The sequence below is a fragment of the Nannospalax galili genome, unplaced genomic scaffold (assembly GCF_000622305.1).
Source record: "Nannospalax galili isolate Female #2095 unplaced genomic scaffold, S.galili_v1.0 scaffold1714, whole genome shotgun sequence".
Lineage (NCBI taxonomy): Eukaryota > Metazoa > Chordata > Mammalia > Rodentia > Spalacidae > Nannospalax > Nannospalax galili.
In genome coordinates, this window is record NW_008334552.1 from 752,517 (window position 1) to 774,524 (window position 22,008).

Below are 22,008 nucleotides of genomic sequence, written 5' to 3' on the forward strand. Positions count from 1 at the left end.
TTTAATTTTAAAAGAGGGAAATGGAGACTGTCCCCAGTGAAGAGGCTGTGACCAAAGCTGCCCTTTCTGCAAAGTGTTTGGAAAGCTCTGTGCCCTCTGGTGGCTGACACTTGTAACAGTTCTCCATTTACATAAGGGGCCAGGGCTCTGCCTGTGCAATCACTGCTGACAGTTCATGGAGTCTCAACATACTGCTCTACCTGGGTTGGATGACTGTTGGAAGATGTGCGGACATGTATGGATTCTGGGGAAACAGACATGGAGAGATGTTGTATGCAACCTTAAAGCCCAGACCATGCAGCAAGGAGACTGGGGAAGTCTGCCACTGGTTCCTGCAAGGCGAACATTTTGGGGGATTCCATTTCTTTTAACTTTATTTTTATAGACTAAGTCTCATGTTGACCAGGCTAGCCTCTAATTTCTGATCTTCCTGTCTCTGTGTCTAGAATGCTGGGGTTACAGGCATGTGCCATCATTCCTAGCTACAGAACTTAATCTCTTCTGTGTTAGAATCACCTGTGTGTGTGTGTGTGTGTGTGTGTGTGTGTGTGTGTGTGTGTGAAGCCCAAGCTTTCAGGCAAGTGGAACCATTTCTTAGGACCTCAGTTTCCTCTGAAAAACAGAAATACTCTCTATCAATGGGGTTGCTGGGAGTAGTAAAACAATGCACAAAAGCACCCAGCATGGTGTTTAGCAAGGAGCAGGTGCTTGAAAACATGCAGCCATCCCCATCATTCTCCTCTGGTTATTACTGTCCTCCGTGCAGATCCCACAGTGCAATCTTTTGTGTGTGGGGTGCTGTGGATGAACCCAGGGTCTTTGCATGCTGAGTCTTCTCTGCCACTGAGGACACTCCCAGTCCTCTACAGTGAAACCTTTTTCACAGAGACAGACTTGGTCTGAGTCTGGCCCTGCTGCTGAGTGTGAGTTTCTACCAGTCCTTCCACATCCCTTCTCACTGGTGAAGTAGGGAAAGCTTGGCTTTACCCCGCCATGCTGAAAGCACTGTAGACAGAAGTGCCGGCATCACCCCAGGCTATTGCAACTGCTGGGCCTTATGTGTCTGAGTGTTTTGCCTGTATGCACATAAATGCACTGTATTGTGCAATGCCTATGGGGGTCAGAAGGCAGCGTTTGATTCCCTGGATCTGGAGTGAAAGACAGTTGTGAGCCACTGTGTGGGTGCTAGGACCTAAACCTGGGTCTTCTGAAGCCAGTCCTATTAACCGCTGAGCCACGTTTCTAGCCCTTTGAGACTGCTACAGAATGGGCTTTGTCATCACAGTGTGCATCTAATCAGCCTGTCTATTTTTGGTAATACTGGAGTCAGCTCACCTAGTCAGAAGCTCTGAAAGGACTGTCTTGCTTACTACTGTGAGCAAGTAACTCAGGGCCTGGCACATGGTAGGTGCTCCACAAATGTGTACGCGGTGGGATCCTTCACACCCTTGGCTGACTTGTCCCCTTTCCCAACACATAAGTCTGCCTGCTTCACAGTAAAACCCCCAACACAGAGACTACCCCTTCCACACATCACTATGGCTCTGTCCCCAACAGTCACCTGGAATGACGATATCTCCAAGTCCCAGCATAGCAAAGTTGTCTGCCTCAAGGCCCTTCTCCAGCAGATCCTGGGGGAACACCACTGCAGGGGGAGATATGGATGGATGGGACAGGTCAGCGGGAGCCTAGCTTACTCAGGCTCCCAGCCTCTCACCCTGCAGGACTGACTTGCACACACTTGTGTTTCTGAGATGATAGATGTTCACTGAAATGACAGCTGGTTAGAGCGAGGCAGAATCTCAGATCTCTAACCAAAGGTTTCATTCATCATTCACTCAGTTCTTTCTTCCTCCCAGGTTGCCATGGTACTACTTGTCATGGACCATCCTCTCAAGGCCATCCTCTTCTCCCCAGCTATCATGCCTAGTGGTGACCTTGAGCCTTGTAATCCCAGGTGACTGGGATCACCTAGGGCTGGGGCTCTAAGCTAAACAAGCTTTCTCCATCTACCTTGCTGAGGGTGTTTTTTGGTCTGCCTGTTTGCTTTTTTTTTGTCTTAAAATTTTTTGGATTATTTAAAAAAAATTTTTTTTTTTGTCTTTTTGAAACAGGGTCTCCTTGTAGCCCCAGCTGTCCTGGAACTCACTATGTAGACCAGGCTGGCCTTGAACTCACAGAGATCTGCCTGCCTCTGCCTCCCGAGTGCTGGGATTAAAGGTGTGTACCACCATGCCCAGCGGATTATTTTAATTTTATGCATGTGTTTATGCATAAGTGTGTACCTGTGCATGCAATGCCCAAGGAGGCCAGAAGAGGGCATCAGATCTTCTGGAACTGGAGTTAGATGGTTGGTAGCCTCTGTGTGGGTGTTGGGAACTGAACCTGGGGCCTCTTCAGGAGCAGTTAGTACTCTTAATGACAGAGCCATCTCTCCAGCCCAATTTATTTGTTTTAGAGACAGGGTCTTGCTATATAAGCCCAGGCTGGCCTTAAATTATCATTCCTCCCAAGTACTAGAATTAGGTGGGTATGGCCTCATGTTCAGCTATGACAATCAGCTGGGGTTTTTCTTTTGGGAGAGTGCTAGAGACTGAATTTAGGGCCTCATGCATGTTAGGTAAGCACTTTACCTTGAGCCCTATGATACATGGTTTGGACTTGTGAAACATGAAACAAGTTTCACAGGGGATTTTTGGGAAAAACATCCCCCTTCCTTTTGTTTTTCCCCCCGTCTCATTATATATCTCTAGCTGGCCTGGAACTCAGCTATATAGACTGGCCCTGGACTTAAAGCAATCCTCCTGCTTCTGCTTCTCAAGTGCTGGGATTATAGGCATGCATCACCAAATCTGGCTTAGATGACTTTCCTTCCTCTTGGCCAAGATACCAACACTTTTGCAAGCTGTTCAGTCAAGGGTGCAGCTACCCAGCAATCCCCAGACCTTCGGGGCTAGATGTTTTGCTAATTAATGCTTTGCAACCAACCCAACCAGCTAAAAGTCCCCTGGGCTTAACTGGCTGAAGAGGAATATAAACCTTGCTGGGGAGTGTGGTTCCATTTCTGGATCCACTGAGATTCTTCACACAGATTTTGGTGAACCTAGAGACCAGGGGTGCTCTGTGTGAGAATACGGACCCTGGAAAGCTCTAGGGTGAGGTGCCTCCCCCATCTTCAACGTACTGCTGGTCTGAGCTCTCTGGCATAGATAGGACCCAGGCTGGCCTTGAATTCACTGAGATTCCTGACTCTGCCTCTGCTGGGATTAAAAGTGTTTGCTACCATACCCAGTCCAAAAACATTCTTTTATCATGAAAAGAGGAACAAAGTTCCCCTTTGTGCCTCTAGACCTGTCTGTGTGAGGAGTCAATCCTAGAACTGTGGTTCCTTCTGGAGGTGGGTTAATAATGGACAGGTACCACGTTGAGAAGGTTGGGGTGGGAAAACTGAAATAACTTTGGCTTTGGCAATTTATTGAGGGCCATTAACCCAGCTTTGAGCTGTTCTACCCTGGCTTGCTGTAGTGTGAGAAAATAAACATTTCCCTTTGGTTAGTTAGGCAAGGGGGAACACACCTGTCACCCCAGCACTACAGCATCACAAGGAGGAGGGGCAGGGGCTCAAAACCACCATCAGCTACATAGTAAGTGTGAGGCCAGCTTGATCAACATGAAACTCTACCTCAAAAAACATGAAAGTCCTCTTGTTTAAAGACACTGGTACTTTTTCTAAAAAAAATTTACATCTAGTAATTCATGTATGTGTGTCATCTGTGTGCATGCATGCCATAGTGTGTATATAGAGGTCAGAGGACAACTTGTGGGAGTCAGTTCTCTCCTTCACCATATGGGTCTCAAGTACTGAACTCAGATCATCAGGCTTGGCAGCAAGTGCTTTTACCTGCTATGTAGGCCAGGATGGGCTCCTGCCTCAGCTTCTTAAGTACTAGAATTATAGATGTGTACCTCCAAAGCCTGGGTTCTGAATTTTCTTTTTAAAAAATATTTTATTATTTTTATGTGTATGAGTGTATTGCTTACACGTATGTAAGTGCACACGTGTCATGCAATGCCCAAGGAGGTCAGAAGAGGGTGTTACATTCCTTGAAACTGTTGTTACAGAAGGTTGCTAGCCACCATATGGGTGCTGGGACTTGAATCTGGGTCCTAAGAACAGCCAGTGCCCATAACCACTGAGCCATCTCTTCAGCCCCCCCCCCTTTTTAATCTCTTTTTTTCTTGAGATAGGTCTCCCTGTAGCCCCCAGCTGTCTTAGAATTCACTATGTAGACCAGGCTGTTCTCGATCTCAAGAGATCTGCCTGTCTCTGCCACCCAAGTGCTGGTACTGAACGTGTATCACCATGCCCAGCTTTTTCCTTCTTTCTTTTAGAGGTGTAGGGGATGGAACCCAGGGCTTAAATATGCCAGCTAAGCATTCTTCCTTCCACTGACTTACACTTGTTCCTAATCTCTATGCTTGGGTTTTCTAATACTTGTAAACAGTTCAACTAAACTAAAAAACGTGACATCCCTCCCAACCCAAGGTAGTGTGAGAGGTGGCAGACAGAGAGCATCTTATATGCAGGTATCAAGGAGGTCCCAAGGAAGGAGCTTCAGTTAGCATAGTGATCTCCCCTTCTGCAGAGTCCCCCACAGACCCTACAGTAGGCTTCTTGGGCAGCTTCCCTCTGTGCTTGTTCCCATTCCTGCTCGTTTCATAGCACATGATCAACATCATGGCCAAGCAGCCCAAGACCAGGGTAGAGGGCTAACTAAGCTCAGGGACATAGCTATATGAATGGATGAAGAGACCCTGTTCCTAACAGCAACCTGGGGTGGGGAGGAGGTGTCCCACCAAAAGAGGTGATCACTTACATTTTATTGGTGCCTCAAAGGACTTGGCCACCGTCACCATCACATTGGTGCCGAATACCTGGAAGAAGACAGGAGTCTGAAGGGAGGTGGATGGGTAAGAAAGGTTCTCTTGACTAGGGGATGCCTTGCTGTCTGAGGTGTGGCAGGGAACTGTGAGAGCTCAGAATAGAACTGACACTGAAGTGAGGTGGCTATTCATGTGGCTCTTGGGTGAGAGAAAATTTCAGAGTCTGGAAAGGACCTCAGCTGGTGTTTGTTCGAGCTTTGACTCCTTGCAAGAGTTATAAAGCCTCTGGGTACCAACTCAAAGAGAAAAGAGGGCATCAAGAACCCAGGAAAGGATGCTCCAGTCATGTGGACCTTGATCCCTCAGCAGTGTCTCAGAGAGTGAGCATGCAGTCAGAACACAGCTGACCTGTCTTCCTTGCTGGGCCTTTATCACCATCTACAACCCCTGTATAAATGTTCTTGAATTTCAAATCATTTGCTCTAGAAACAGAGAATGATGTAGTATCCCTCTAAGGAATGCAAGGAAAGGCCTGCTGAGTTGGACATCACGTCCCTGTCTGACTCACCCAGAAGACGTCATAGACGAAGAGTCCGCCCAGGAGGATGCAGCCAGTGCTCACGTTGTTCAGGTGCAGGAGCTCTACCCCATTAAGGGAGAAGGCCAGGCCAAACAGGTTGTTGGCAATCCAGTGCTGGGGAAAGGTGGGAGTGAGACCAGCCCCATTCTGCCCTATTAACCCTACTTGTCCTTCTGCTCAGGCCCCAACTACTTACCTTCCTCAGCAGGTACCAGACGCCAACGATGGTGCTTAGGCCCAGGCACACCAGATCCTTAGTGTCAAACTCATAGTTGATGATCTCTGAGCAGAGAGGCCAGGTAAGTCTACTCCCCAGGGTAGGGATGCCCCTCCCACCTGTTAGCCCCTGCACAGAGGAAGGCATGGGTGTTGGCATGGTCAGAGGCCTATAGACCCCAGGGACTTGGCCTTGGCTGCCCCAGACCACCAGGGTAAGAATTAGGATGAGGAGAACTCACTGGAGCCATCCTCATCCCCTCTAACTTTCTAGAGGAGGGAACAGAGGCCCAGAGAAAATGCAGATGAGTGGTCCTTGGTGTTGGGAGACCACTTGGTGCTGGGTGTCACTGGGGGAAGCAGAACCCTCTCTGAGTTTGTTTCTGAATTTATAAACAGTCAAGAGTACTTCGCTCAGGAGACTGCTGTGGGGAGTGAGGTGGATCTTACAGTACCCTCAGCCCAGTGCCTGGAACAAAAGGGGTGCCTAATTAATGCAAATCCTACTGAGTTCAGATTTTTAGTAAGGTCTAGTTCATTCTGGAATCAAGAGGATTGGTGGCAGCCCTACTTTACTAGCAGACTGAGAAGGTAAGAGATGGACGGACGCCTGGGGAAAAGCTAAGAGGGAGTCTCTAAGGCTCCACTTGTGGGGAGCACCTTGGAAGACACCCTGATGTGAGACCCACTCTGGATGCTTCCAAACTTCCTTAAAAGGAAGACCAGAGGGGTGGTGGAGGCTGCCCCAGGCCACAGGTGGTCACTTCTGTTAGACTCCAGAGGGTAGTGGTTGCTGCTTTATCCCAATTTCTGTTCTCTCCTGTGGTTACAACACCTTGGTTTGGATTTGGTTTTAGAGGTATCTGTTGAATTTATTCAGGTTAACCACAGAGGCTCTGTCTTCATGATGTCACATACAGACACACACACATATACAACACAATATTTATATTTAGCTCAAGTGTATTCCTTTTAAGGCTCACTTATAGGTCTTCATGTGCCACAGCCCATCACTCAAATAATGGATATTCTCAATGCCGATTCCCTTGTTGACTTTCTCAATGTCACCCACAGCCATCTTCATGACTCCAACACACAGGGCATGCTCCTTCCCTTCTGCCATGACTGCCACGATTGTATCTACTGCAGCAGGGTAAAGCTTTGCTCCAGGAGACGTTAAACCCGGACACATGACATTTGCACCACTAAGCACAAATCTGATGGCTCCTTTATCCACCTGCTGGTGAGGCAGGATAAATGGGTATTTGTGAAGTAACCTCAGCGTTGGATAAAAAGGTCCTTTTCTCTGCCTGAAAAACAGTAGTTCTCCGTTTACCGTAAGGATCTCCATTTGTTCATGGCATCGCACTATTTTGACGGGGTCTTTCTTAGGCATGATTTGATTGAGCCACAGCTCGATACCTGGAAATTGCTCTGTCAGTTGGTTCTTAATCCCCTTAATAACTGAAGTTTTCAGCTGGATGCAGTTGGACACATTCTCCTTCTCGTCGAATTTCTTGAACATGATCCTGGTGAAGCGGCGCCGATAGGAAGCCGACGTGAACTTGAGCCGAGGGTCCTGGAGCCCACCGAGGCGCGGATTCCAGGCTGTTTGGAACAGGCGTCTGAGCCGGCCGTTGTTGTCGCCAAACGGAAGGCGGTCCAGCAGGTCGCGCTTTACGGCTGTGCAAAGTCAGACTACTTCCGCTGCCCTGACCCCACCAGTTCGTCTGCCGACTTCCGGTTCTCTTCCGGATTTCCGATCCCAGAAAGGGTGGCGCTCCGGCCGGAAGCCGCGTCAGGGCAACCGTGTCGGGATGAGACTGGACGGCCACCCGGGCTCTCATTGGACACGAGGCGAGGCCACTTCTCGCGGGGACAGGCCCCAGCTCCCCCTGGAGCTGGCCAGACAGGGATGCGCATGTCCTCCCTCCTGCTGCGCAGTTGCCATCCTGGATCCCCAGGGGCCACCCTTCAGTTAGGTGGAGATTGGGACCTGGGGCTTCGGAACCCTTTGCGGTTGTTAAAAAAAAGCTTAGCCTTTAAAAGTCCAATAATCATTTATTTGGCACAGACCTGGTAGATGCGGAAAAGTATCCAATCACCATTTTCGGAGTTAGGCATATTCGCTCTGCACTAGACAACAGACTCCATCCCGCAGCTTGGAATTTCATGCGCAAGAAACACCGTCCACTTGGTTTAATGCTGTCACCGTGCTTGAATCCGCATAACTATCGCAGTAGCTTCCCTCAACTGCTTGTCATTTCACATTACAAAAGCTTTGGAACTCTTTTTAATCTTAGGTGGGACAGCTATCACAGTAAACATCTGCTAAGAGCTGTCAGTGACAGCAAGCTTTTACTGAGTGCCTGTATGAGCCAGGCACCGTGCTGAATGCTTTCCACCCATCACTCCTCAATGGAAGAAGGTGTGAAATTACCTTTTATTTTTACAGATGGGTGAAGAAAACTTAGATACCCAAGTGCTCTGAGAGGTAGTGCATCACCCAGAGTCCCATGTCTAGGTAGTGGCAAAACTGGGCCATTAGATCAGTTTCCCCTTTATCACGCCTCCACTAGAATCCAGTATTGGAGGAAACGGGGAATGGAATGGAAGACACCCAAGACACAAGGTAGTAGGCAGCAGCACTGACCTTCCTTGTTTTCCCCAGAGCCCTGTGTGAAGAGCAGCTGATACTGACGATTTGGGAAGTTGGCTGGAAAAAACTTATTCATGAAGGGACTGGAAGGAAAGACAAAGCAGATTGGCAAACAGCCCCTATGGGCAATTACAGCTCTAACAATGCCCCCCAACACCCATTTATGGCTGTTATCTTCAGGTACCTTTTTAGCTGCCCTGGTAGGTAGGTGTTCCTTTTCCCTCTATAGATACAGAAACAGAGGCCATTAGAAGAGGACTTAGGGTCACACATGGAGACAATATCTGAGCTGAGATTCAAACCTAGGTCTCTGCACTCCTGATGACTTCTGTATCGCCTCTTTGTTACCACCAGAAAAAGGCAAAACTGAGACAGACAGATTTAGTATGCAACAGTTTGGGGAAAGAGTCAGAATCCCAAGTCTGGCTGTGTACCTTCTGTATCAGAGTCCCTTGTCAAGAAGCTAGTCCCAGACTAATTTTCAGACTCACCAAGTTTGGCTAGGTGTGGTGGCGCGTGCCTTTAATGCTAGCAAATGGGAAGACAGAGGTTCTCTGTGAGATCAAGGCCAGCCTGGTCTACATGAGTTCCAGGCCAGCTGGGGCTACAGGGAGACCCTGTCTCCAAACAAACAAACAAACAAACAAACAAAAACAAAAAAAAAACACAAATAATAAAACAGACTTACTAAGTCTGATGACCTGGCAGTCAAGCCCACATTTCTGTTTTCCAGGGAGAGACCTGGGCTTTTACAAGTGTAGCTGGAATCTACTGATGAATCATAGTCCCAGGGTGGGATCACCCTCATTTTCATGCTATCATGAGGCCTCTGTTGCTCAGGACCAGTGTGGCCTCATCTTTAGACATACTGTGATTGTCTAGTGTGTTCCACTTCTTGGTCAAGGAGGGAACAAGGATGTTCTTTTCTAGACCATGTTCAGAGCAAGATTAGCAAACCAAGGCCTCTTGGCCCAGTCTGGTCTTGGGTGTGGCAGTTCTGTGGCATGGTTCAGTCCCAGCAGCCCAGCCGCATCTGCTATGCCACACACTAGCCATGTGTCCTGGGAGAGCCACCTTAGTGGCAGTCTCTCTGGGCTTCCTTCTCTTTACCTGTATGCGAGGATAACCTATTCAAAGGGTTGTGTGAAGATGAAAGAAAGCAGGTGAGATGCTCAGCTTAGTGCTGGGTTTGTAAAGCAGGGGTGTTTCAGAACACTGAGCTGCTCTCACAGTGCAGTCTCTGCAGGTAGGCATTCTAGAATGGCATTTCCAACTAAGAGGTCCACCAAGGCAGGCCTGGAGATATTGAGGTCATGGTAGTTAAGGCAGGGACAAGAGAGCTCTCTTTTTTTTTAAAGGCTGTGGTGGCTTAGAGAAGAGTTCTTAAATGTGGATTTAAGAACTGTCTCCTGGCCTCAGGGCTCTGATGAGTGGTACTATGGTTAGAAGAGTGGCAGGCACAGGGCAAGAATCTGAGTGGGCATCCATGCAAGCACTGACGAGATGGAAGGTAGTAGCCAGGACAATTGAGGCTAGAAGCTCAGTTTGCTGAGCAGAGAGTAGCCTGAGGAGCTAAAGCCTTTACCCCAGCCTAGCCTCTTTCTTAGGAGCTTGGGTGTTTTGCGCCTGAATCAGCAGTGTGGACTCCGGAGACACACTTCCTAGGTTCAAGTCCTGTCTCTGCACTTAGAGGCATGATCTTGGGAAAGCTACTTAACTGTTCTGTGTAACTCTTTCTGCATCTGGAACACTGTAATATCTTCCTCATAGTATCATTTTGTTTGTTTTGGGATAGGGTCTTACTCTATAGTCCAGGTTGGCCTCAAACTTGCAGGGATCCTCCTGCATCTGTCTCCTGAGCACTGGAATTACAGGCATAAACCACAGCCCCAGTGTTCTCACAGGATCACTTTTCTTTAGTAATCAAGGACTGAACTCAGGGCCTTAGGTGTAAAGAGCTCTACCACAGAGCTACAGTCCCAGCAGTTAATTATTTTGAGACTGAGTTTCACTAAGTTGCCCAGGCTAACCTTGTGATTTGCCTGCCTCAGCCTTCTAAATATCTGGATTACAGGCAAGCACCACTACAGTCATAGGACTGTCTTTCTCTGAGAGAGGCTGCTGGGTAACATAAAGGATGTCACGTGACCAGGTTGGTCTGTGAAGGGGGGGGTGCTGTCAGCAGCTGCTGCTGTCTCCTTACTTCCTCTTAGTCATACTGGGTACAGCAGTAAATGCTTGCTGGCCAACTTTGAATGTACTTCCACCATGGGCAGATATTCCTTCTTGTCCTGGATGGCTCACAGCAGACCTAAGGGCCACTGCTTCCTGCTGAGAAATGTCTTGGTGCCCTTCCCCTCTGGGGTGGACAGTGAGTGCTAATAAAGCTGGGAATGTGCCCTTGTTCTTTGGGGTCAAAGATTTGGGCCTTCTCTCCTTGGAGGGTAGGCTGGGTAGGGCAGGAGCTCAGTTGGGGGGTGGTAAAAATAGGCCAAGTCTCCCTTGGCAGGAGGATGCAAGGGACCTGGCTGGGCTAGAGTCTTGGTGACTATAAAAGGTGAAGGCAGGCAGTGACCCCTGCCTGCCTTCAATACCATGAGCTGATGCTTGTTCTCAGAGACTGGAGGGAGGCAGTGGGATGGCAGCGGAGGTGGAGGGCTCTAAAGAGAATGGCAGCCTGGGCCAGCTGGCTTGGGACTTCACTCTTATAGCCTTTTAGCAGGTCATTTGAGAGGTCAGGGGAGAGAGGAAAGTCCAGACCTGGGACCAAAAGCTCACTCTGTTGTTAAGAGCTGTGAATTCTGTGGCCACATAACCCTTCTGGTCCTCAATTTCCCTGTCCCATATCGTCAGCCCTTGTGGTACAGATCCAGAGGAAGGACTGACTCTAGGTTTGTGGCTATAAACAGCTCATGGTAATTCTCAACACTGTAGAAGTATTTAAGAAAACAACTCAAGTGAGAGTTTAATTTTTGGATCAATACTCTTTATACTGTCCCTTTGTAATAAAATTATTTTAATTTGATTTAATAGTGTCCCATGTTAACTTTAAAAATGATGATTTTCATCTATCTGACAATTTTTATAGTTCAAGCTGGGGACGAGACTCGTTTGGTGAGTGTGACAAGGATGCCAATGTTTATAGATGTGGGCTAGCCCTGCAAAGTGGCCAGTGGTCCTTCCTACTGCATGGACTGAGTGGCTCTGAGGCAACAGAGACCTGGGTTTGAATCTTGGTTTTGCTGCTTATGTGATCCTGAAAACGCCTTACTCTTCAATTCTGTAACCCAGGATCAAAAGCAAAAGCTACCCATGGAAGGCTGGCTGGCAGGTCAACACAGTAACCACAGTGGCAGTAACAAAGATTATAGTTGCTGGATGTGCTAAGTGTGAGAAACTGTGTTACAAATGCCCCACATGATAGGTACTACTTTTCTGAATACACTCCTGAAGAAGGTGAGGCCAAAGAGATTAAGTAACTTGCCCAAGCTGGAGGGGTATTAACTGGCAGAGGCAGAATTCAAAGTCGGATGGTTCAAATTCTAGAGGCTGCACTCCTAACTCTGACTATCTCTCTCATGAGAAAAGACGGCATGTGAGGAGCCAAACCTAGCACTTGGCAGGCTATACTGGCTGGCAAGAGGCCCCAGTGTTACATATCTCGCATCATGATGACTATGACAGTACTGCGGTCAACAGCCTTCCAGACTTACTCAGTGTGTGTCACCCCACCCCCACCCCTGATTGTCTCCTGCACTGTAGCCTAGGTTGGCCTGGAACTCACTTCAGCCTCCAGAGTGCTGGGAATCACCATACTTAGCTGTCAAACTGGGTACCCCTGTCAGTTCTTATAAGGAGACTGTGGCCCAGAGAGGTCATAGTTTCCATCCTAGGTCACATATGATATGACACAAGGAAGAGTCCCTTGGATTTTATAGCCAGGATCCAAATCTGGCTGTGAATAACACAAAAGGCCATGTTCCCATCCAAGCCCCTGGCTCTTGAGAAAGTGGCTTCAAAGGCTGCAGAGAGATGCCTTCTGACCTGATGGTGTGGGACAGGGCCAGAATTCCCAGCACGAAGAAATACATGGACAGCAAGAGGTTGATGTACTCCTGGGAGAATATCTGAGGCAGAAACATAAAGAAACAGGATATCAAGAGTTGCTATAAGCCATGAGGAAACCAGAGACCCTGTTTCTCCTGGAGGTTGGTCTCAACCCCTCAGGAGTCAGGAACAATCGTAGACAACACTGAGGGCCTTCCATTTTCTACAGCTATGGGACAAAAGGGCAAATCCTCAGGCCCCCAGATTATCCTCCCCCACCAAGGAGTCCAGATGCTTACACCTGGCTCCCTCATCAGGAAATGGGCAATTACTATGTGTTTGCCTAGGTTCTTATGTGTGTTGGGGGGGGGAGGGGCAAGAGCATTGTTGTCAGAACCTGAAAATTTGCTTTTCCATAGTCCCTTTTCCCAGCTCAAAAATCTGGGGAGCCCTTCCAGAGTGTTTGCCAAAGCCCCAAGCATGCTAATTATAAGATGTCTGGGTGCCCACTCCATTTTCCACATCAGCTCTCCTGAAGACACCTCCCCATGGTGGCAGGAAGTCAGGCCCTGACAGTTACTTCCTGATCTTATCATTGCCAGGTGAAATGAAATATTCGGTCACAGTGTTCCGTTGCTGGTCATGTTAATTCTGGCCCTTGGGAAGGCTGTGTCATACTGCTGCCGTCTCTGCTGGACTGGTTACTAATGGTCTCTTAACTGAGAGGCAGTGATGTGCTCTTTCTTGGGGAGGGGTGTAGGGACCACAACCGGTTGAATAGGACTATTATGGCATCTGTTTAAATGCCAGGTTGATCATGTCACCCTTTTGCTTCAAGTCTTACAGTAGTTTCCCTGCTGTTCCCATGCCTGGGAGGCCTCTGGGGCCTTTTGATGGAGGCTGCAGTTTGCTCTGCCCTGTTCACACGCTGCCTATGCTTCACACGCTGCAGCCTCACTCCCAGCCACAGGCAGCCTGGGTGTGTTCGCTTGGCTGCCTTAGATGCTCTGTCTTCTCCCCTAGGCCACCCTAAATCCTCCTCCCTCAGCTCCCAGGTCAGAGCAGTTTTCCTTGGGTAACTGACTGATCCCCCCACTTCCCCAGTAATCCAGCAGCATTTACTATCCAGTATGTGCAGGGTGTTGTGCTAAACACCAGTCATACAGCAAGGAAGGCAAGTCCCTGCCGTCAAGGTTCACATGTCAGTTAGCAAGAAAGAATCTCAGAAGAAATGAGATGAAGTACTCTCAGATGGTGGTAAGGAAAGCAAAGGACAAGGAGAGGGGAGAGCTGCTATTTCAGACAGGGGCCAGAGAAAGCCTCTGGAAGGGAGGGTACTAGAGCAGAAACCTAAACAAGGGGAAGGGATGGGCTGTAGAGATACTCAGGGAAGAGCAACTGAGGCAAGGGCAAGGCAGAGGCAAAGGTCCTGAGGCAAGTGCTTGTTGGTGTACACAGTAGAGGCCCTGTGAGCCTAGAACTGAGGGAGCAAGGGGAACAGTCAGGAGGTGAGGCTGGGAGCAAAGCGGGAGCCAAGCCCTGTGGCACCACAGCACTTCAGATTCACCAAGTGACATGGGAGGGCTGAGGGCAGGGTTGTGACATGCTGGGAAGCCTGAAAGGAGCCTGCTACTGCTGTGAAGAAGAACCCTCCAGAGCAAGAATGGAAGCAGAGTGCCCAGGGAGAAAGGGTCCTGCATGAGCCAGCTGAGGGAGGATGAGGCCACGGGCCAGAGACACGGGGCACTGATGAACACTGAGCTCGGCTGTGTCCTAGTCCAACAGGATGTGCAGAGGGCTGGATATGAGAGCAAGGGCAAGGACAAAAGGGACTCTGGTGCTCCTGGCTGAGCAGGTAGATGGAGGAGCTGCTGTGTGGGATGGGGGCTTGGGCAGGAGAGGCTTGACTGGGCTTGCTCTCTGTGCTATTCCTCAGAGCCATCATTTCACACTTAATTTGTGTGACTGGTAGCCGTCTCCAGCACTTTACAAGTTGCTCCTGATTATTCAGAATGACTGAATAGATAGCAAATCAGTGACAATGATGGGAATGCTCTGTGCTGGGATGACTCTTCAAGAGCCTACACAGGAACTTAACTTTCCCATTCACAACACAGCTGATGCCCAAGAAAGGCAGAAAGTCCCTCAGCGAGATGAGAGGAAAGGACTTGTACTCGTGGTCCTCCACGAGAGAAGACAAGGAAGACCCAAGGCCAAGTGCCTGTGCTAGGCTCAGCATGGAATAAAACAGAAGACTTAAGGGGTATCACTTATATGTCTGGATGTCATTAAGTCACAGGGGACAAAGGATGGAGAATTTGTGGCAGGGACACATGCCTGGTTGCCTAGGCATGCGTAACCTGATTATGGGGATGATGGGTAGCAGAGGAAAGGGGCTAAGTAAGTGCCACTGGGGTGGGCCTTTTCTTATCTGGCTGGGGCAAAGCTTGGTGGCCACATGGCCCTGGCCCACAGCTGTCTCAATGTGGACACTCTAGAAGCTTGGGGACAACCTGTGCTCTGGTACACAGAGTCTGGGCCCAGCTGCCCAGAAAGAACAAGCTGAGCAATGAGAAGCCAGTGCTTTAAGAAAGAGTTCACACCTGCTGCTGGCAGAAATTTCTTTTGGGGATATCTGGCCTAAGGAAAGAACACTAAACAAAAATTTGAGGTCTTATGGCTGGGGCTGGGTGTGAATCCCTGTACTCAGCACAAGAGTGATTTGAGACATCTGTCAGAAGCCAAGTGAGAGGTGGTAGGCTGGCAGTGCAGAGCACCATGAAAGGAGACTAAGAGAACGGGAATGAGGGGGCCAAGGGAGCTCCACTACACAGCTACTGACAGCTCAACTCACACTCAACACAGACACACCAGTCAGGACATCAGAGCAGGGACCTCTGGTGGGGACAGAAATGAAGGTGGAAAATGGAGGTGAGCATCAGAGGCAAAGGACAAGACTATGAAGAAGAAGTGCTCTGTACCAAGGCCTTTGATAAATTCACCTTTCATCTGAGGGCTGGGGGTAGGAGGGGAGGGATTAGTGAACAGTCAGTGTTATTTGATGTATCCTTAGTTTTAAGAGTAAAAATCAGAATGACATTTTCTGTTTAAAGCAAGAGAGGTGCTGTCAGCCAAGTGTGGTGATCTGCTTGTGGGTATTCTGAAACCCCACAATGTAAGTGTTCATGATCGAACAATGAAAGAGCAGTGTAGGGACTGGCAAGACGGCTCCAAGAGTAAAGGCGCTTGCTGCCAAGCCCAATGACCTAACATCGATCCCTGGAACTCACACAATGGAGGGAGAAAACTAACTCCTGAAAGAAATCCTCTGACCTCCACACACATGCCAAGATGTGTACAACACCACAATCAATCAATCAATCAATTAAAAGACAGAGGACTGAGCCGAGTGTGGTGGTGCACACCTTAAATCCCAGCACTCGGGAGGCAAAGTCAGGCAGATAGATCTCTGAGTTCAAGGCCAGACTGGTCTACACAGTGAGTTCCAGGTCATCTGGGCATTTGGGGCTACAGGAGACCCTGTCTCAAAAAGACAAAAAAAAAAAAAAAAAAAAGAGAGAGAAAAAGAGAGAGGGGGGGGGAAAAAAAAAAAAAAAAAAAAAAAGAGAGAGAGAATGAGAGAGGGAGGAGGAAAGAAAAGAAAAAAGTACAACAGGACAGACATTAAAAAGGATGCTTTTACTTCACTCACTGCTGGCTTTAAAACACTAAAGGAGGCCAGCCTGGTCTGCACAACAAGTTCCAGGCCAGCTGGGGCTACAGGGAGACCCTGTCTCAAAAGTCCAAAAAACCCCCCAAAACCAAACCCCCCAAAAACAAAAACAAAAACAAAACAAAACACAACAAACATAAACTAAAAGCTTTGGTGCTAGCTACTGCAGGGCAGAAGGGAAGCCAGCAAACTTGTACCTGTTAGGTGGTAAAAATGGTAATCTTCTTGGAGGGCAATTTGACACTATCTGAGGTGAGGGTGTATAGTGGTACCACTCAGTGGTATGGCAAGTGTTTAGCGTGTAGAAGTTTGGTTCTCAGCACCACCACCATTATCAGTATCACTTCCGCAAGAGAATTTGACACTGTCCAATTGTGAATAGAGATCTGTTTGATCTAGAATCCTACTGCAGATAAACTTGAAAAAAATATATATGTGCACCGAAATATTTTGTGCCAAGTATGCGCATGAAGACGCTTACAGCAGCACTGTCATGATACTCCAACACTGGACATACCTGAACAGCCTCGCCTTGGAGCACATCATTAAAAAACAAACAAAAAAACCAGACTTAACTACATGCAGCTGTTTAACAAAAAGGCCTGGTGTGGCGGGACATACCTTTAATCCTAGCACCCTGGGGCCAGAAGCAGGCAGATCTGTAAGTTTGAGGTCAGCTAATTCTACAGTGAGTGGGACCCTGTCTCAAACAAATCAAAACAAAACAAAATACCCCAAACCAAAACAAAGCCCCCAAACAAAACCACAACAAAAAATCAATCAGGCAGATTTGACTGTGTTGCTATTTGTATACGTCTATGAATGAATTTTATCTGTGTGTTAGGGGTTAGGGATATTGCTCAGTGGCAAAGTGCCTGCCTAGCATGCAGGAGGCCCGGGGTTTGATTCCCCAGTACTGCCAAAATGAACAATCCCTTCAACTCCAAAAAACATTAACAATATATGTAGGTTATTGAAAAAAATTCAAAAAAATTCCAGCCTTGAAAAAATTCAAATAATTTACATGTACTTTGATTGCAAATTAAAGCCATTCTTGACCAATTTTCAATGAACAGGAAGAAAGTGCTTGTGATGTATTAAGAATTCAAAGACTATGGGGCTGGAGAGATGGCTCAGTGGTTAAGAGCACTGACTGCTCTTGCAGAGGACCCAGGTTTGATTCCCAGTATCCACATGGCAGCTACGAACTGTCCTTAACTCCAGTTCCTGGGGAATTCGAAGCCCTCTTCTGACCTCCATGGCACTGCATGACATGGGTACACTCACATACATGCAGGCAATACACTCATGCACATAAAATAAATAAAATATTCAAAAAAAAAAAAAAAAAAGAGGGGCTGGAGAGATGGCTCAGCTGTTAAGAAGACCCAGGTCTGAACCCCAGCATCCACATGGCAGCTAACAACTGTCCGTAATTCCAGTCCCAGGGGATCCAACAGTCTCGTCTGACCTCTGCGGGCATTGCACGACACAGGTGCACTTACCTACATGCAGGCAATGCACTCATACACATAAAATAAAAAGATAAAAAAAATTTCAAAGAATACAAAGCTACCATTATGTTAAAAATATGCTTACTAGGAGCCTGAAAAGAGACCCAACAATGCTAATTTCCTGTGTTGTGAGATTTGCTTTTTTCTTTCTAGGTACTTTTCTGTATAACATGTAAGTTTTTAGTGTATCTTACGTTTACAGTCAGAAAGTAGTACACTTACATAGGGAAGAACAGGTATAAGGAATGTTTATAGCGACAGGAGGAAATGCTCATGACCTTTCAATGGGAGTGAGGGAGCTAGGACAGGAGCACTGTGTGGTCACATTGTGGTGGTCATGCGTTAAGGAGGACCGCAGAACACACACTTCCAAAGGGGAACTGGGACTGTCTGGAAGAGGTTTTGGATGACTACTGTTTCCCCCTTTTTACTTTTGTGTTTTCCAGGTTTTCAACATTGAGCCTGTGTAACTTTTACTGGGAAAATAAACCTCAGTAAATTAAACAACAAAACAAAACAAAACAAATCGGTCATCACATACCCCAGCCCAACACAAGTGACACAATGACACCGAACTAGCACTGGAAGGACAAAGCTACACAGAGAAGGAATTAGCTGTTGGGAAAGGGCAGCAAACATGGATGGCAGCTCTCCCTCTGAGCTGAGGGTTTATGGCTAAACTATTCATTGTTTTCTATAGTTTGGTAAAAGACTTACTTTGAAAAAGAGGTAGAGCCCCAGGAGAGTGCAGCTGGCGATGATTGGGAAGCGGGCGGCGTCTCGGCTGGTGATGGTTTCTGGCATGTCGGAGGAGCTCTAGGAGAGAAGAAGGTGCAGCTGAGCCCCGGGACTGCTGGGGTGTGAGCAAGTGGCCTTTCCCTCTCCATGCTGCTCCACTCTGGTACCTCTAGGCTTTTCTAACGCTCTTCCCTCTGCCTGAGGTTGTCCACTTCCCCTTGGGGGAGGTGCTCTGGTGCCATTTTGCCACCGAGGAAACCTGGACTTGCACTAAGACAGTCCAGGGAGTGTCAAGAAGTGTGTGGGGTGTGTCTAGAGAGAATTATGGATGGGACGGTCATAGCTCACAAGCTCAAGGAAAAACCTGGGAACTGGTTACACAAGAGCAACTTCAAATCTCACAAACAGAACTATTATACTCACACACACACTTTTTTTTTGAGACAGGGTCTCACTATGTAGCTGACTGTCCTGGAACTCACTACAAGACCAGGCTGGTCTCAAACTCACAGAACCGGCTGCCTCTGTCTCCCGAGTGCTGAGATTATAGATGTGTGCCACCACGCTGGGTTTATACTTTTTTTTTTGAGGCAGGATCTTCTTACACAGCTCAGTTTGGTCTGTAACTTGTGATGTTTCTGCCTCAGCTTTGAAAGTGGTGGACCACCTGCCCGATCACCCATTTTCCTAGGGGTCAGCTAAGAGGGGAATGATTATTTTTTAACCAACAGGTAATGAATACCATGAATTGAAATAAACTAACAAAAGTAACAAAGGGGCTGGTGAGATGGCTCAGTGGTTAACAACCTGAGTTTGGTCCCTGGAACCCACATAAAGGTGGAGAGAACACCACAAAGTTGTCCTCTAACCTCCATGCACACAACCCCCCCCATCATATACACACACAATGAAAATAAATTACACACAAAAAAAATTCAAAACCGACAAAGGCTGAAACTGTATGCCATAAGCAGAAGCAAAACCAAAACTTAAGAAATGTGGCCAAAAGAGCTGGGCTGAATCTCCATGGAAGAGCACCTGGCAAGCACATACCAAATCCTAGGCTCCATTTTCAGATTCCCCGCTCCCCCTAAAAGTAAGGGTGACTGGGAGATCTCAAAGGCACAATTAAACTGTTCTAAGGGCAGATGCCATATAGCTGGCAAGAATCCTACCTGGGTAAGAAGCTGATGAAATAAAGAACTGAATGCACCCTGCTGGGGTGTCACACACCTTTAATCCCAGCACTGGGGAGGCAGACAGATCTCTGTGAGTTCAAGGCCAGTCTGTTCTATAGAGTTCCAGGTCAGCTGGGGCTACAGAGAAACCCTGTCTCAAAAAGACCCCCCCACCCAAATAAAAGAACTGGAGCAATAGTTTAACAAAAGGATTAAATCAGCTTTATAGAATTTATGTCAAAAGACTTTCTAGTGAAACTTAATTTGTGGCGTATAATTCTGGTTTAAAGTTTTCTATATGTCCTCTCTGCCATGCAAACCCTGTCAAGGGCCCAGCAAACATCTGTGTGGTGAAGCCCTTCTGGATCTGTCCACTGGGGATCTGTCCACTGCCTACTCCCCAACCTTTTTTCTTTGGGATGGGGATTTCTCAAACTCTCAACCTACCTGCTTCTTCCACCTGAGAAGCTGAGGTTACAGGTGTGCACCCCTGTGCCTGGCCCCCTCATTTATATCAGAGCTACTCAAAGTCCTAGCAATGCTAGATTCTGCTTCTGCCAAACTGAAATTTTCTCCACAGTACCACATGCTCATCACAGCGTCCGAGGCTCCACGTCACAACCATCTTGTGAATGAGGCCATCTGCCTTCCTGGGACAAAGGACTGCAGACAGCTGTGGAGTCTCATGAATAGTTTGGCTCACATCTGGCTCATCAAAATCATTAGGAAAAGAACACACTAAGAGGGCAGCTACCTGGAGAGGGTTTGGATCTGAGAAGCTCTTGCACATCAAGGTATGAGTCTGCAAAAGAGCAAGGAGATGGAAGAGCAGGCAGCGTGCCTGCGAAACTATCACCAGGAGTGGCCTGTGCATAACAGATGTGCACACACCACCTTCACGAGTACAAAGCCTGTGCAGCCTTTGAGGCCCATTTGGCAGGATACATGAAATCGTAATTCATACATGCCCAAAGACAGGAAGAAATTAACAGAACAGGAACTACAAATGGCTCTTAGTCACAGGGGAAAAAAGCTTAGTCTCACCTTTTTTTTTTTTTTTTTTTGGCATGTGTAATGTTTTGAGAGTGCATGTGTCCATGTGGAAGCCACCTTATATTTTGTGGCATCCATATGGAGGCCACCTTGTATTCTGAGACAGGGTCTCTCACTTGAACTCAGAACTCTTCAGTTCGGATAGTCAGACTAGCCAGCTTGTCCTAGGGATCCTGTCTCTAACCTCCTGAATGCTGGGATATATGTTAAAACCTTACTGCACACACTTTGATCAAACAACTCCAAGTGTGGTAATTTTCCTTACAGATGTTCATTGTTCTATCAATGGCTTGCTGGGTGACTGAGGCAAGTCATCTGTTCTGAGTCTCAGCTTATTCTTCTGTCAAACAGGGTGACAATCTCTTAGCTTTACTTACCTTAAAAAAAAAAAAAGGGCGAAGAGGCTGAAACTAAAGAAGATAAGGGATATGAAAGAAGCAAACTGACCTGTGAAGTGAATGGGAAAGCCCTTAGCCACCCCCCCACCCCCACCCCCACCCCCTGGGCTGAGGGCCGGGCTGGGCCGGGCTGGAAGGCAGGCCATCCCTCTGGAGCCCCTGTGTGAATTACTCTCCAGTTTGCCAGGGGTTGGGGGTGGGGAGTGACGCAATCCTGACAGGGAGGCCAGGTTTCCTTCCCTCTTCTCTGCCAGCCGTTGTCTGCTTTTGGCAGCAGTGTACAGTGACACTTGAGCAAGTACATCTCTCTGTGCACTGCCACGTGTTGAATACATTTCCTGTGTAGCAGCAAGTGTGGGCACAAAATAAACCAGACAGCTCCTACCTCAGGGAGTTCCCAGGCAGGTAGGCCAAAACCCTGCTAGCTAAACAAACTGCACACAGCAGTGGCAGTATGGTGTGTGAGGGCAGACATGCATACTCTCATATGGTATGGAGGCTGGATGGCTAGAAAGAGCAGGTCATGAGGCTAGGAGGCCCAGCCAGCCTTCCAGCTGCCCTACTCAGCTGTAGCACTTAGGGAAAGTGGTTGTCTCAAAGCCTTGATTTCTCTGACTGCAAAACAAGGACTCTTCTGCGGTGGAAGTGCTTTACAGTGCCTTGAGCCATCCTCTAAGCCCTGAATGCTATTTCTTCATTATCAGGCACAAAGGATCACGGGTAAGCTGACGACACTATTTCTGCAGGGATGCCTCACAGGTAACTAGAGCAGATGCAGTAAGTGTTGAAAGCCAGACCCAGGGTCTGGTATGTGGTAGGGGCTCATGAAGAGCTTGCTCTGTGTACAGAGCAGAACAGTCTCAGGCAATAACGGTGCACAGAGGCTTGGGGTTTGAAAACACACTTGAGACTTTGTGGCTTCCCTACAAACCAGTGCTGTGGCTCATTTTCACAAATTCCTTTCAGTTCAGCCCAGTACTGGGGCATGAAGAGGACTCAGATTATTCG

At 47.9% G+C, this 22,008-nt stretch overlaps 2 protein-coding genes across 6 annotated transcripts in view; both read right to left on the reverse strand.

Annotated features, from left to right (window-relative positions):
• The window catches only part of Hm13 (histocompatibility minor 13), a 41,197-nt gene that overhangs the window by 13,468 nt on the left and 5,721 nt on the right, over nucleotides 1–22,008 (reverse strand). For 2 of the 5 annotated variants that reach the window (XR_607127.3, XM_008829397.3), the window contains exons 2-9: nucleotides 18,351–18,449; nucleotides 12,384–12,466; nucleotides 8,524–8,562; nucleotides 8,334–8,422; nucleotides 5,661–5,746; nucleotides 5,453–5,578; nucleotides 4,878–4,935; nucleotides 1,562–1,645 (exon numbers count right to left, since the gene is read on the reverse strand). Coding sequence is in view for 2 of the 5 variants with exons in the window: in XM_008829397.3 (XP_008827619.1) it covers nucleotides 1,562–1,645; nucleotides 4,878–4,935; nucleotides 5,453–5,578; nucleotides 5,661–5,746; nucleotides 8,334–8,422; nucleotides 8,524–8,562; nucleotides 12,384–12,466; nucleotides 18,351–18,449 (664 nt within the window). In the remaining 3 variants the exon portion in view is untranslated. The remainder of the gene's footprint in view (nucleotides 1–1,561; nucleotides 1,646–4,877; nucleotides 4,936–5,452; nucleotides 5,579–5,660; nucleotides 5,747–8,333; nucleotides 8,423–8,523; nucleotides 8,563–12,383; nucleotides 12,467–18,350; nucleotides 18,450–22,008) is intronic. The other 3 variants (XR_607128.3, XM_008829398.3, XR_001872357.2) reach the window with 2 other exon arrangements.
• Nucleotides 6,538–8,327, reverse strand: LOC103731084 (malignant T-cell-amplified sequence 2-like). The gene has a single exon (XM_008829396.2). The coding sequence runs from the start codon at nucleotides 7,203–7,205 to the stop codon at nucleotides 6,660–6,662; it is 546 nt and encodes a 181-aa protein (XP_008827618.1). The 5' UTR covers nucleotides 7,206–8,327; the 3' UTR covers nucleotides 6,538–6,659.